The sequence below is a fragment of the Danio rerio genome, chromosome 13 (assembly GCF_049306965.1).
Source record: "Danio rerio strain Tuebingen ecotype United States chromosome 13, GRCz12tu, whole genome shotgun sequence".
Taxonomy (NCBI): Eukaryota; Metazoa; Chordata; class Actinopteri; order Cypriniformes; family Danionidae; genus Danio; species Danio rerio.
Window position 1 is genome coordinate 51709817 of NC_133188.1, and position 14532 is coordinate 51724348.

Consider the following 14532-nt stretch of genomic DNA (forward strand, 5'->3'; position numbering starts at 1 on the left):
TTACCGGTGTACAGCATTTTTAAAAATATTTAAAAACACACACACACGCACGCACGCACTCACACACACACACACACATATATATATATATATATATATATATATATATATATATATATATATATATATATATATATATATATATATATATATATATATATATGTTGTTACTAGAATGTTCGAAACCTGTAACCGATGTGCTGCATTCTTCTAAATATCTTCTTTTGTGCTTTTATTACTAGTCAATAGTTACTTGTTCTGTTGAGCACAAAAGAAGATATTCTGGAAAATATTCGAAACCTGTAATCATTGACATTCATAGTAAAAAAAAAAAAAAAAAAAAAAAAAACTATGGAAGTAAATGGTGACCAGTGTTTTTACAAATATCCTAATTAGAGCTCAACAGAACAAAAGCAATCTTTTTTTACTAGTCAATGGTTACTTGTTCTGTTGAGCATTAAAGAAAATATTCTGAAGTACCACAGCTGTATGCTGAACTCACGTTGCCACTGCTGAGGTAAACAGAAACCTGGCCTTCGTCCCGGATCTCGCTGTGCATTGGTGCTCCCACCAGCAAGTCCGACAGTCCGTCCGCGTTCAGGTCAACTGCACACAATGAGGAGCCAAAGTAAGAGCCCATCTGAAACCAAGCCGAGCCAAGAGCAAACGGTCAGATTACATCACTCCTCCATAAGATGCATTATCATAGAGTTCCCTTTAGAGAAAGTCAAGCTCTGATTTAGCTACATGCCCTGCTCCAACATACATGAACATGTACGATGAATGAGACCAGAGAGCTGGTTTTCTGCTTAAAACCTACATTTGTGTCTATTTTTATACAATTATTGTTAAAAAAATTTGGTCCCATTTCATATTAGGTGGCCTTAACTACTATGTACTTCAATTAAAATGTAAATACTATGTGCTTAATGTGTTGATAATGTATTGCAGAACACTTCTGGTGCTCTTGAGGATGTATACAGGTATGGTTTGTCACTATGGGTAGTTAAAGGGTGGATTAATGTATAAGATATGGTCAATAGTGTAATTTTAAATGAACCTACTGAAATTAATTAGAGATGCAATTGCATTAATTAACTATAAGTACAATGTAAACACATGTATTTACTAGAAAAGCACATCACACTATTTTCTGGCTAAGTACATATTAGTTAAGGCCACTTTATATAAAATAGGAGCAAAAATGTTCTTTATTCTTGAGATTTTTACTAAACATACAATACACAATTTTTATTGAGTATCATATTAATACACCAGGCTTTAATGGCATATGATTTAGTGGAAAAAGAGAGCAATGAACTGCTTTTTCTATTCAATAGAGATATGCATTTGGTTCAAATGTATATACAGTCAAAAAATGTAAGAAGAAATTTTTTGAAATACGCTTGAGGATGAAATGTGACATCTAATAATATTACACTCTAAAAAACATGGGGCTATTTTATCTACCGAAATCTTGAGTTGAGGCATTTGAGTAATTTTTGGGGGGTTATTTTCAGAGTCTTTGGTAGTTTCAACCCAGCTCTTTGGGTCAAATCAACTCACAGCAAGGTCTGACTGGGACACCACATATTATGTGCTAATTTGTTTTAATGCAATGAAAATAGTGTAACATAAACGCAGATTCCTTGCATTTTCAGATGTTTAAAATGAGATTGATGCTCAGAGCAGCCCTTAGTCCAACCTTTCTGAATTAAAAAATTTCTTACTACCATTGTTTGTACACCTGTAATGACAGCTGCACATCCCCCACTGTACTTCAGTGACGCTGAGTCAAAACAACACAATCGTTGGGTCCTCTTTCGTAGATGTCATCTACTAGTCCAGTTTTCTCACGTGTGAGTTTTAAGTGCGACTCCGCTGCTAAGTGCACGTTTCACCCATGACCTGACGCGGGGGGCCAGAGCTTTATTGCTTTAATTTCACAATTTTCATAATTTAGTTGCTATTTCATAATATAAAATATCTAACTTTGTGTTCTGAATGTTGGAAATGGGAGTGTTAATAATTAATGACGGAAAGAATTTTCAGTTTTGAGTGAACAATCTTTTATGAAAGGGGGGGGGGGGGGTATTTCTTCTTAAGCGCTGGGCCTTGATCTCTTAAGGACCGCCAGTCACTACATGCATTCATGTAAATACTGTATCTATGTCTGTGCTTCTTCAATCAATTATGATTTATTTACCAACACTTTAAACAAAATAAAACTAAACATACACTCAAAACTGCTGCTAGTTCAGACTACCTGTGTAAAATGAGCTAAAGCAACGCAATTCTTGACTCTTTTTTGTGACAACTTAATTGTTTTATGTTCAATTTAGTTAAATGTGTTATGTTAACTTAATCGATTTGTGTTGGAACAAGCTGAATGAGTCGTGTGGAATGTGTTAACACTTTATTTTGATTGCACATTTTGTAGACTAAGGGCCTACTCACACTATGCCATCCGTACCGTGCCCAGGCCCGTTTCCCGGATCGTTTGAGAAGTGTGAGTGCGCTGAATCGGGCTCAAGCACAGTTCACTTGGCCGGCCCTGGCCCGGTTGGAAGAGGTGTGCCTGAGCGCGGTTCACTTGGGCTTTGGCACGGTACGCTTGTGTGTGAGTGCAAAACGCGTCAAAGCCCGAAACTTAGGGCCTACTCACACTATGCCATCCGTACTGTGCCCAGGCCCGTTTCCCGGATCGTTTGAGAAGTGTGAGTGCGCTGAATCGGGCTCAAGCACGGTTCACTTGGCCGGCCCTGGCCCGGTTGGAAGAGGTGTGCCTGAGCGCGGATCACTTGGGCTTTGGCGCGGTACACTTGTGTGTGAGTGCAAAACGCGCCAAAGCCCGAAACTGAAGGCGAAACGTGACTTTTAAGGTTTCTTTTAAGGCTTTTTTTGTTTCATATGGATTTATTAATCATTCTTACTGTTCAGTGAACGCAAACTGCCGTAGTTTATTAAAGATGAGAACTCCTCACAGCACGACAGCTGCGCGCCTTCAGCAGACCTCCTCATTCCTGCAGCACGAGAGCTTTATGATTGTTTATGAGCGCCAAAAGTGGCGGATCTGTCCGATGAAATATCTGACTGCGTGTCACCGCATCCCTAAGGACTGTTTGGCGAAATATTTGACTGCATGTCACTGCATATCAAACGACTGAAACGATATAAGTAGAGAAATCTCCACTGTGCTACTGGGTGAGAGCGTATGGCAAGCCGTTTTAGCATTTAAACCTTGTTCTGACTATCCATAAATATATTTAGAGAGATCTAATTATATTTTGACTAGTCATAATTATAATTCGACTAGTCAGATTGGAGATATCTGCAAATATATTATGACTGACTAGTCATATTCCTCCATTGACTTCCATTGAAAAATATTTGCAAATATCTCTAAATGAGTTTTGATTAGTCACAATTGTAATTAGAGATATCTCCAAATGAATTTTGACTAGTCAAAAATCCAATTCAAGATATCTACAACTGTAATTCGTCTATTAGTAAATTAATTAGAGATATCTTCAAATATATTTGTAAATATCTCTAAATATGACGAATTAAAGATATCTCCAAATGTATTATGACTAGTAAAAACTCAGTTGGAGATATCTCTAATTACAATTGTGACTAATCAAAACTCATTTAGAGATATCTGCAAATATTTTTCAATGGAAGTCAATGGAAGAATATGACTTGTCATAATATATTTGCAGATATCTCCAATCTGATTTCGTACTAGTACAATTGTAATTGCAGATATCTCTAAATGTCATTCTGAGTAGCGGAATTATAAGTATGACTAGTCAAAATATAACAAGAGATATCTCTAAATATATTTATGGAGTCAGAACAAAGATTTAAATGCTGAAAAGGCTTGCCATAGAGAGCGTTTCTCACTGAAAAGAGCAGCAGCGATGACGTAAGCGTGCCGAGGCCCGACATGGTGTGAGCGCGGGCCGTCGAGGGAGACGGGAGGGGGGACAAGCGTGCTTTGGCCCGGTTCGAGGCAACTGTACCTAGTGTGAGTACGGCCTTAAAGCGAGACGTGACATTTAAGGGACTGTTTCATATGGATTTATTAATCATTCTTACTGTTCAGTGAACGCAAACTGCCGTAGTTTATTAAAGACGAGAACTCCTCACAGCACGACAGCTGCGCGCCTTCAGCAGACCTCCTCATTCCTGCAGCACGAGAGCTTTATGATTGTTTATGAGCGGCATAAGTAGCGGATCTGTTCGGCGAAATATCTGACAGCGTGTCACCGCATCCCTAAGGACTGTTTGGCGACATATTTAACTGCATGTCACTGCATATCAAACGACTGAAACGATATAACTAGAGAAATCTCCACTGTACTTCTCAGTGAGAGAGTGCTTCTCACTGAACAGTACAGCAGAGATGATGTAAGCGTGCCGAGGCCCGTTTGTGGTGTGAGTGCGGGCCGTCGGGGGAGACGGGAGGGGGGACAAGCATGCTTTGGCCCAGTTCGAGGCAACTGTACCTAGTGTGAGTACGGCCTAAGGGTGCTTTCACACCTAGACTTTCGTTTCAGAAAAAGTTTGTTTGTGAAAGCGAACCGCACCAAGAACAAAGAGCAAAAATGTAAAAAATTTGTTTCGGAACAAATGAATCGATTCACAGGTGTGAAAGCACCCTAAAAGTTGCATTGCAACTACATGCCAATTACTTCTCAACTGAGTATTAGTAGACTGTCTGCTTAATATCTGCTGATACTGCTCCTTCAACATTTACTTGACTATAATAACTTTGCAAGTGCATGTCAACTTACACTAACCCTAATCTAACAGTCTACTTACAATCTAATGAGAATTAGTTGGCATGTAGATGCATTGTAACTTAAATTCAACAAAATCCGGGGACCATCAAAATAAGGTGATCCCTGGAACCCTGCAGTTTTTATAGTGAACTCACCATTTTCCCTGAGGCTTGAAAGATCTTCACAAGAGCAGTTCCTTCAATTCTGAAGACGTAGACCTAAAACATGAATAACAATATAGCTTAATGTTATAAACAAATCCACTGATCCAATTTCTGCAAAGCCACTCACCTTTCCTCCGCCACTGTCTTGAGGAGCTCCAGCCGCCACGTCTATTGTGTTCGGGGAAGAAAAGTGTCCTGCAGTCACGGCATAACCTAAAAAACCCAGAAATCTGTGACAGACTGACTGCAGCACAAAGCATTGAAGCAGTTGTTAATATCAGAGCAGGTTTTACCGAGGTAACTGTATCTGTGTGGGCTCAGGTCGTCTTGATTAAGGTTGTAGTGAGTATTGGATGTCATGTTAAACACTTTGACCGTTCCGGTCCAGTAGTAAGAACCAGGTGCACCCATAACAACCAGCTCCTATAGAAAACAACACCAAAATTACATGAGATTGGCCGTCAACTTTCTGAAAAAAACTGCAGAACATTTTATTACTGCTGAAAAAGTGACATTTGAAGCTAGAGGAGAAAAACACAGGGCTGTTGGCGAGGCTCTGGTCAACCAAAAGCCACAAACGATGTTGTATTATCTGCTGGTAACCCAAGCGTGAGCTGGAAGAGCGGCTGTTGTTCTCCAGCTTTGATCACTCAATGGAGACTTAAGCTGAAGGAGAACTCAAGCCTTTGAACTGGTTTAATTGCTCCACAACGTCACTCTTCAAATAAGACGAGTCGTTCTGCTTTATATGAGGGCCAGCACTGAGCACAACACAAGGCTGAGGAGCAAAAATCTCAAATTCTCTATAGCGTAATATTTGATGTGAAATTGTAAACATTTTTCTGAAGAGATATGCAATGTAAACTTGTTAATTACTGTAATGACATACTTGATTTGAACAGTTCAATTTAAAAAAATTAAAGAAATAAAAATATTCTATTAATACTGTACTTTCCAAGAAATATGATTATTTTGACCAGTGGTAAATTCGATTAATGAAAAAATATAACATCATAAAACATAAAGCAACAAATATTTTCATTGACAAAATTAACACAGATTTTTGCACAAAAAAATGTGTTTTAAATATAATTTACAAATTATAAAAATAAATATAAAATAATAAATATATATATTTTAAAAAATAAATAAAAATAATTAAATCTGTTTTTTCCAGTTACTGAATCAAATAAACTTTTTTTTATCATAGGTGTCATTTTTATAACGAGTCAGCAATCTTACTTAGTTTATATTGCCTTTTTATTAAAGTCTTTAAACTGTATTAATTGCTCCACAATGTCTTCAAATAGGTGTTTTTTCTTTGAGGGCCAGCACTGAACACAACACAAGGCTGAGGAGCAAAAATCTCAACTTCTCTATAGCGTAATATTTGATGTGAAATTGTAAACATTTTTCTGAAGAGATATGCAATGTAAACTTGTTAATTACTGTAATGACATACTTGAGTTGAACAGTTCAATTTCAAAAATTAAAGAAATAAAAATATTCTATTAATACATTCCAAGAAATATGATTATTTTGACCAGTGGTAAATTCATTTAATGAATAAATTAATAAACATAAGGCAACAAATATTTTCATTGACAAAATTAACACAGATTTTTGCACAAAAAACAGTGTTTTAAATACAATTTACAAATTATAAAAATAAATATAAAATACAAAATTATTATTTTTTTAATAAATAAAATAATTAAATCTGTTTTTTCCAGTTATTGAATCAAATAAACATTTTTTTTTTAAATCATGGGTGTCATTTTTATAACGAGTCAGCAATCTTACTTAGTTTATATTGCCTTTTTATTAAAGTCTTTAAACTGTATTAATTGCTCCACAATGTCTTCAAATAAGTGTTTTTTCTTTGATGGCTATCACTGAGCACAACACATGGCTGAAGACCAGAAATCTCAAATTCTCTTTAGAGAAATGTATTTCATGTGAAATTGTATACATGTTTCTGAACAGATGTGCAATGTAAACGTGTTAATTAATGACTTGCTTAATTTGAACAGTTAAATTTCTTAAATGAAACCATTACAAATTTCTGGATTGTTTTCTATTGATATATATCTATAAATATGTTTATTTTGACCAGTGGTAAATTCATTTAATGAATGAATTAATTTTAAAGCAATGAATATGTTTTGTCCTTAATTTCATTGACAAAGTCAACACTGGTTTTGGCAATAAAATAGTGCTTTAAATATAATTTACAAAATTATTTTAAAACATAAATAAAAATCAATTTTAAAAAATAAACGTTACTGAATCAAATAAACTTTTTATCATGGGTGTCATTTTTTATAATTAGTCAGCAATTTTTATATAGTTTATATTGCTTTTTATTAAAGTCTTTGAGCTGTATTAATTGCTCCACAATGTCTTTAAAGAAGTCGTTCTGTTGTCTATGATGGCCATCACTGAGCACAACACATGGCTGAAGAGTAAAAATCTCAAACTCTCTATAGAGAAATGGATTTCATGTGAAATTGTATACATGTTTCTGAACAGATGTGCAATGTTAATTACTGACATGTGCTTAAATTGAACAGGTGAATTTTTTAAATGAAACAATTAGACATTTCTGGATTGTTTTCTATTGATATACATCTATAAATATGCTTATTTTGACCAGTGGTAAATTAATCTAATGAATGAATAAATGAACATTAAACAACAAATATGTTTTGTCCTTATTTTCATTGACAATGAAACATTGATTTTGACAATAAAATTGTGTTTTAAATAAAATTAACAAGATTATAATAATAAAGAAACTTAAATATACTTAAAAAAATAAAACCTTTTTCAGTTATTAAATATAATATAAAAACTTTTATCATAGCTGTTATTTTTTATAACTAGTCAGCTATCTATTATAGTTTAAATTGCCTTTTTATTAAAGCCTTTAAACTGTAATAATTGCTCCACAATGTCTTCAAATAAGTCCTTCTGTTTAATATCAGGGCCAGCACTGAGCACAACACAAGGCTGAGGAGCAAAAATCTCAAACTCTCCAGAGAAATGTATATAATGTAAAATTGTTTTATATTTTAAAAATCCAACAATTTGAAACTTCAGGATTGTTTTCTATTAATATATTTCCATAAATATGTTTATTGTGACCAGTGTAACTTCATTTTATGAATAAATGAGCATCAGGCAACAAACATTTTTGCACTTATTTACATTGACGAAATAACACTGGTTTTAAATATAATTTTAGAAATAAAAAATACAATATATTTAAATAAATAAATATAATAAAATCTGTTTTTTTTTTTTTTTGAGTTTCAAAATTAAATAAGCATTGCTTTCATGAGCACTTAAATTTGTAGACTCATTTGTATCATGGGTGTCATTTTTATAACTACAAGTCAGCAGTTACATAATATATTTTTATAATTTATATTGCCTTTTTATTAAAGCCTCTACAGAGACGTCTCTGTAGAAAAATGTATTTTATGTGAAATTATTTTCAAACAGATTTAAACTGATTAATCAATGACATTTACTTCATTTAATAGTTCAATTTCTAAAATTAAAACCAGAAGTTTTTTTCTATTAATATGATCATAGATTGTTATAAATATATTAATTTTGACCTGAGTTACTTGTCAATAGGGTATATGCCGAGCTAGTGTTGTTCCCATACTGATAAACTTCCGGTGACCTGTTATTGTGAGTTTTTTTCCATTTTATAAAGTTTCTTTTACAGCATTGATGTTGTAATATAATTAAAATACAATCAGTTAAACAGACTTTGGCATTCATTTAGTTGCTCAAATGTAAAACGACACAAAAAAACGTTTACTTGCACGCCTGTCAGAATCGGCAGGTTAGCGCAGAAGCTCCATTAAATATACTGGGGTAAAATAAATGCTCATATTATAAAGACATGACATGGGAAAATGTAATTTAATGCAGTGCTTCTTGTACAATCTGAGACCCACTTTACATCAGATATCACTCAGCCAGTGGAGATCGCTGATTTTAAAAGAAAACTGACCTTAAACGCGCAGATTTTGCAATGGCAATCAGTTCACCGGAATCGGTTAACCCAGATTACAGGCAAATTAAAAGTCCTATTAGCATGCTTCGGCATATACCCTATAAATGTCTTGACAAATAGAAACTTTACAAGCCTATAATGCCAGTAACATGACTAAAAAGAACAACACAATGGAGCGGATTAGAAACAAAAATTAATGTTGGTCATCGTTTTGACAACATTTTAGTCTGTTTTTTTTCATGAGAAATACTGTGCTGTTCCTTTATTAGATAAGAAGTTTGGAGCTTGCACATTCATAGTTTTCAGTCACGCTACCTGTCAAGTTTCAGTTTGTGTCGAGCTATATAGTAAAAATGATCACAATTAACATAGATCTTATTTGATTTTATTATTGCATTATATTACAATATTTTTTAGATTAGATTAAGTAAATGTTGCCTTCATGAGCACTTAAAGTTGTAGATTCATTTTTATTATAGATGTCATTTTAAAAACAACAAGTTAACTACACTATATTGTATATATTACATCATATATGAATCCTTGACAAATCCTTAAAAAACAAACTGGAATGGAAAAATACTTGTGAAAGCAAAGCCACTAAAATTGGCCAGTCATTATTAACACATATAATAAAAAAACACACAAATTACATACACATTTAGCTCTGAATCTTTTTGCAGGGAAAAAAAGAAACAATTTCCCCTTTTCCTGATTATCTCTGAGGAAACAAATATAAAATCCTGGGCACATGGAATATCCCTCGAGTGACAGAGGAAACAGGCTCTTTACGTAGTTGTTTTGAGTTCTATCAAGCCACAAATGGACGCTTTTCATTGCATTTTCCATTTCACAATGGCCGCCTGCTAAAAACCACACAAATGCTATTTGAATCGGCCAATGCTGCCAAACACATAAAAAAGCAGCACCTCCAGCCGAGCCGCCAGCATTCAGTCCAGGGGTTCAGAGACATCTGTTTTAGACGCCTGAAGACACTTCAGACCAAATGATAAAGTGCCATTACAACCCAAACTACAAAGCAGCCAATGCAGATGCCATTCTGCTCTGGGTCAAACCTTCTGGAATCCTTTCTGTCAATGCGCCACGCTAATCTGAGGTCAACTTGAAAGGAGTGAGACAACAACAGTCTCGTTCTAATAGCCAGTCAGACATCCTTTAAATAGACAGTCCGATAAATGCATGTAATAAGCCTGATAAAACATCTCAGAAATAATCAGAAAGGCCGGGGAGTTTAAGTTTAGAGACATATTTTGTTGAAAACCGCACCGCACGACAATTTATGCAATACTGAGTGTGCCTCATTTAGGTGAGTGGGCTTAACAAACCACCTATAGAATACACAGTCTTTCATCTCTCTGAATCTTCAGGCCCGTAGCCAACCTGGTAAAAGGGGTGGTTCTTTTTTTTTTCAAAAAGTGGACCTTTTTGCAGTTATTCGCCCAATTTAGTGCCATTTTAAGTTTTATTTTTAGCTGAATTAGCTTGTCGGATGGTCATCATAACCACTCTTTTTAAAATAATAAAATTATTTCCAAAAATGCAGCTGGAAGGGTATCCACTGTGTAAAACTTATGCTGGATAGTTGGCGGTTCATTCCGCTGTGGCGAGCCCTGATAAAATAAAGGGACTAAGCAAAAAAGAAAATGAATAATAATAATAATAATAATGTAGAACGTCACAATTTTTTTTGTAAAACATGTACAATAAATCATGGATAACAATAACCAAAATAGTAATCAAATTAATTTCAAATAAACAATCAATAATAAAAAAGAAAATTGAAAAAATTAAAAGCAGTTTATGTTTTCAATTTTTTTATATACAAAACTTTTAATGTATTTTGGTTAAAATTAAAATGATACATTATTTTTATACTTTGTTTCAGTTATAGTTTTAATAACAATTGTAATTAAATCTACTTTTATTAATAACATTTATTCAATAATTTTCCTTTAGCTTAGTCCCTTTATTTATCTGAGGTGGCAACAGCGGAATGAACCTCCAACTTATCCAGCATATGTTTTACACAGTGGATGCCCTTCCAGCTGCAACCCAGTACTGGGAATCTATTAAAAAATAAAAATATGTAAAGATTTATTCATTTTATTCATTAGTTTTAACTTATTTCCATTGAGCTGTTTAAGTACATTAAGTTTTACAACTATTTACAAACGAGAAACATTTTCATCGCAGATTTTTAATAATTTATATATATATATATATATATATATATATATATATATATATATATATATATATATATATATATATATATATATATATATATATATATATATATATATATATATATATATGAGCAATTCCAGCGTTATGTATGTGACATTTGCAGTAAAATCTCAAAACATAAATTCGCATAAAAAGTATATGTTAACATTATATTGAAACTTTTGTTTTGTTTTTTCCAGAACAACTGATCACAGAGTTATGAGATTAGAAAAATATCAATCTGTAAACATGTTTTGTACTTTAAATATGGAAAATAAACATGCGTTTTGGATGTGACAAAAAAAGTCTGCGGGTTTACAGTATACATTATACTTTGTAGAAATTATGTTGATTCAAACTGAACAAACCAAAAAAAAAACAATGATAATCAAAAGGATAAGAGATGGCTCTCTATAGAACAAAAATGATTGGATTTATTTAATAGAATATTTTCACATTTATGAGGAAAAAGTGTTGTTATGGACGTGACATCTCTCCGTTATGGATGTGACAGATGTAAAATTGCCACTTGTGTGACTTTTGTAAACCACATAGAATAGTTTGAAAACATTGACAGAGACATTTTTAGGTATTTTTATAGTACTGTACAATACTTGCTCACCCAACAAACCCAGAAATGGTTTCTGTATTTTGGTAAAAAACGTATTTTTTTTCATGGCAAGGTTGACATTTGCATGGAATTGCACGCACACACGCACACACACACACACACGCACGCACACATGCACCCACGCACGCACACACACAAACACACACACAAAGAGTCGCCAGCTCTAACCCAGCTTGGAGCAGGATGGGTGCTGTAAGACCAGAGTGTTAAGCCTGGTTTCTGCGTTGAGTAATCGGCGTGACCCACGGTGCCTATCTTGAACATTCCCATGCATTTATACTTCTGCATGCTGTTTCTGTTGCTCTGCAATAACACTTCTGAAACACTAGCTGGCAGTAAGTTTTTATGTTCCTCTGTGTTGAATTTCTTCGCTGGTGTTTTGTTTTTTTCTGAACGCTACCTTAGTTTACAAGTGGCTCAAACTCACTCATTTTAAGGTGAGAACTGGTGGACATGCAACAACTTTAATCATAAGATAAACACAAAACAAAACTGTCCACCTGGAGCTCCTTCATCAGACTCGACACTTGTAAACACTTGCTCCAACGGGTTTGCGTGGCTCTCCGTTCCGCCCACACTCATCAGCGCTAACAAGCCGACCAATCACAGAGCTTGCGCTAGGCGTTGTTGCGTTTTTTGAGAGGTGCGTGTTAGCTTCGGTGACAGCGAGGACTATGCGACCACGTGCAGGCTCCATCAGAGCATATGTATGCGGCAGAAGTCCAGGACGGGAGGGAGGTTTAGGGGGTGAGCGTAACAGAAGCCAGCTAGTAAGGTAATCCTCAATCCTTTGACTTCAAAATGTGCTCTAGTGACAGAGGCCATGGTTGTTAGGCCTCTGCGTTAGAGCAACTGACTCCCATACAAGGAGTCGCCAGTTCCATTACAGCTCACAGCAGGATGGGTGCAGTAGAACCGGTGGGTTACATGTGGGGGCTCGTCCGGGATGCAAGTGAGGTTTAAGTGGTGTGTGTAACAGAGGCCAGCTAGTGAAGGGCTGTGCAGGTAAAGGTGATCTAGTGACAGCCGCTAGGGGCGATAGTCTTTAGCCTCGTTGTTAGAGTTACCGACTCCTATGCAAAGAGTCACCGGTTCCATCCTAGCTTAGAGCGGGATGAGTGCTTAGGACCGGTGGGTTACATATGGGGGTTCGTCCGGGATGGGAGTGAGGTTAAGGGAGGTGAGTGTAAAAGAAGCCAGCTAGTGAAGAGCTGTGCAGGTAAATCTGACTCTACTGATCATAAAAAATGGTGCTTTAGCGACAGACGCTAGGGGCCATAGTCTTTAGCCTCTTTGTTTGAGCCACCAACTCCCAAGCAAAGACTCGCCGGTTCGATCCAAGCTCAGAGCCTGGGGGTTACATATGGTGCCGATTCACAATGCCTCTTTTACATCATCTTACTATCTTTTGGGGGAAGCCAGTGTTATTAAAAATAATTAAATAAATATATATAAATAGATAAAAAAAAAATATATATATATATATATATATATATATATATATATATATACATAAATAAATAAATACATAAATAAATAAATATATTAAAAATAAGAATATATATATATATATATATATATATATATATATATATATATATATATAAATAAATAAATAAATAAATAAATAAATAAATAAATAAATAAATAAATAAATGAATGAATTAATTAATTAATTAATTAAGTAAATTAAATAAATATATAAATAAATAAAAGTAACTATGTCAGAATTTGCCGGGGGTCTGAATAATTTAAGGCTTGACTGTAATGAAAATGTTGATGATGCACTAAATATGTTGTTTTAGTTCTTAAGATGATGGAACTGTGCACACTTAAAATATCCAGATGCTCATCAAGTAGCGTATGATAACCATTTGCATAATAAACAAATCATAAAAACAAAATACATCATGCAGGATTGAAATGAAGGTGAGTAAATCATGTGTGAGCTATTCCTTTAAAACCCTAGACATCAGCCATTTCAATCATCTGCTGTACGTCTATGTTAACGCATGCAATCAAAGCCCTGAAGCGCCACACACATGTGGAAACGTGTAACAAGCTCGTACTTCTACTGACCTCAGTGAAAACGCCTGCGATCCCGGCTTGGCACGAGCCATGTTCTTCCCCATAGGTCTTCTTATGGTCTGCGAGAGTGAGTAGGGGGAGAGAGAGAAAGAGAAAGAGAAAGGAAAAAAACAACAGACCACAAATGATTTCGCTGTGAGCCTGAGCCAGCATTTACTGGAGCTCTTCCGACATTCCATATGGAGCTAGTCAAAGTCGCAGCTCCATCCAACAGGAATCTGGGGGTCGACAGACAGACTGAGAACCAACGAACAGCAACAAAAAACTCACACTCTGGAGGGCTTTGAGAAATGGGGGGATTGCTGTGTGTGTGTGTCTCTGGTTACAGAAAATATTGGGTTTGGATCCCCCTGTAATGCACACACACACACACACACATACAGAAGGCCCCCAGTGCCAACTTACTGGAGTTTGGAAAAGATATGGAAGGAAATAAATAAGTCGGGAGCTGAACACGGAAACAAACGCTGATCAAGAATTCATGACCTCCTTCGCTCTTTCCGCAGCAAAAATCAAAACATCTTGTAAAATAGGAGGAATCCTACTGGGATGAGGAAACTCAATGCTGATGGAGGAGGAGAA

General features: G+C 35.1%; 1 protein-coding gene across 9 annotated transcripts in view; it reads right to left on the reverse strand.

Moving 5' to 3' along the window:
* Positions 1-14532, reverse strand: part of itga9 (integrin, alpha 9) — a 199804-nt gene that overhangs the window by 143200 nt on the left and 42072 nt on the right. For all 9 annotated transcript variants that reach the window (XR_012388514.1, XR_012388516.1, XR_012388515.1 and 6 more), the window contains exons 5-9: positions 13942-14009; positions 5245-5374; positions 5079-5164; positions 4943-5005; positions 503-640 (exon numbers count right to left, since the gene is read on the reverse strand). Coding sequence is in view for 5 of the 9 variants with exons in the window: in XM_073919446.1 (XP_073775547.1) it covers positions 503-640; positions 4943-5005; positions 5079-5164; positions 5245-5374; positions 13942-14009 (485 nt within the window). In the remaining 4 variants the exon portion in view is untranslated. The remainder of the gene's footprint in view (positions 1-502; positions 641-4942; positions 5006-5078; positions 5165-5244; positions 5375-13941; positions 14010-14532) is intronic.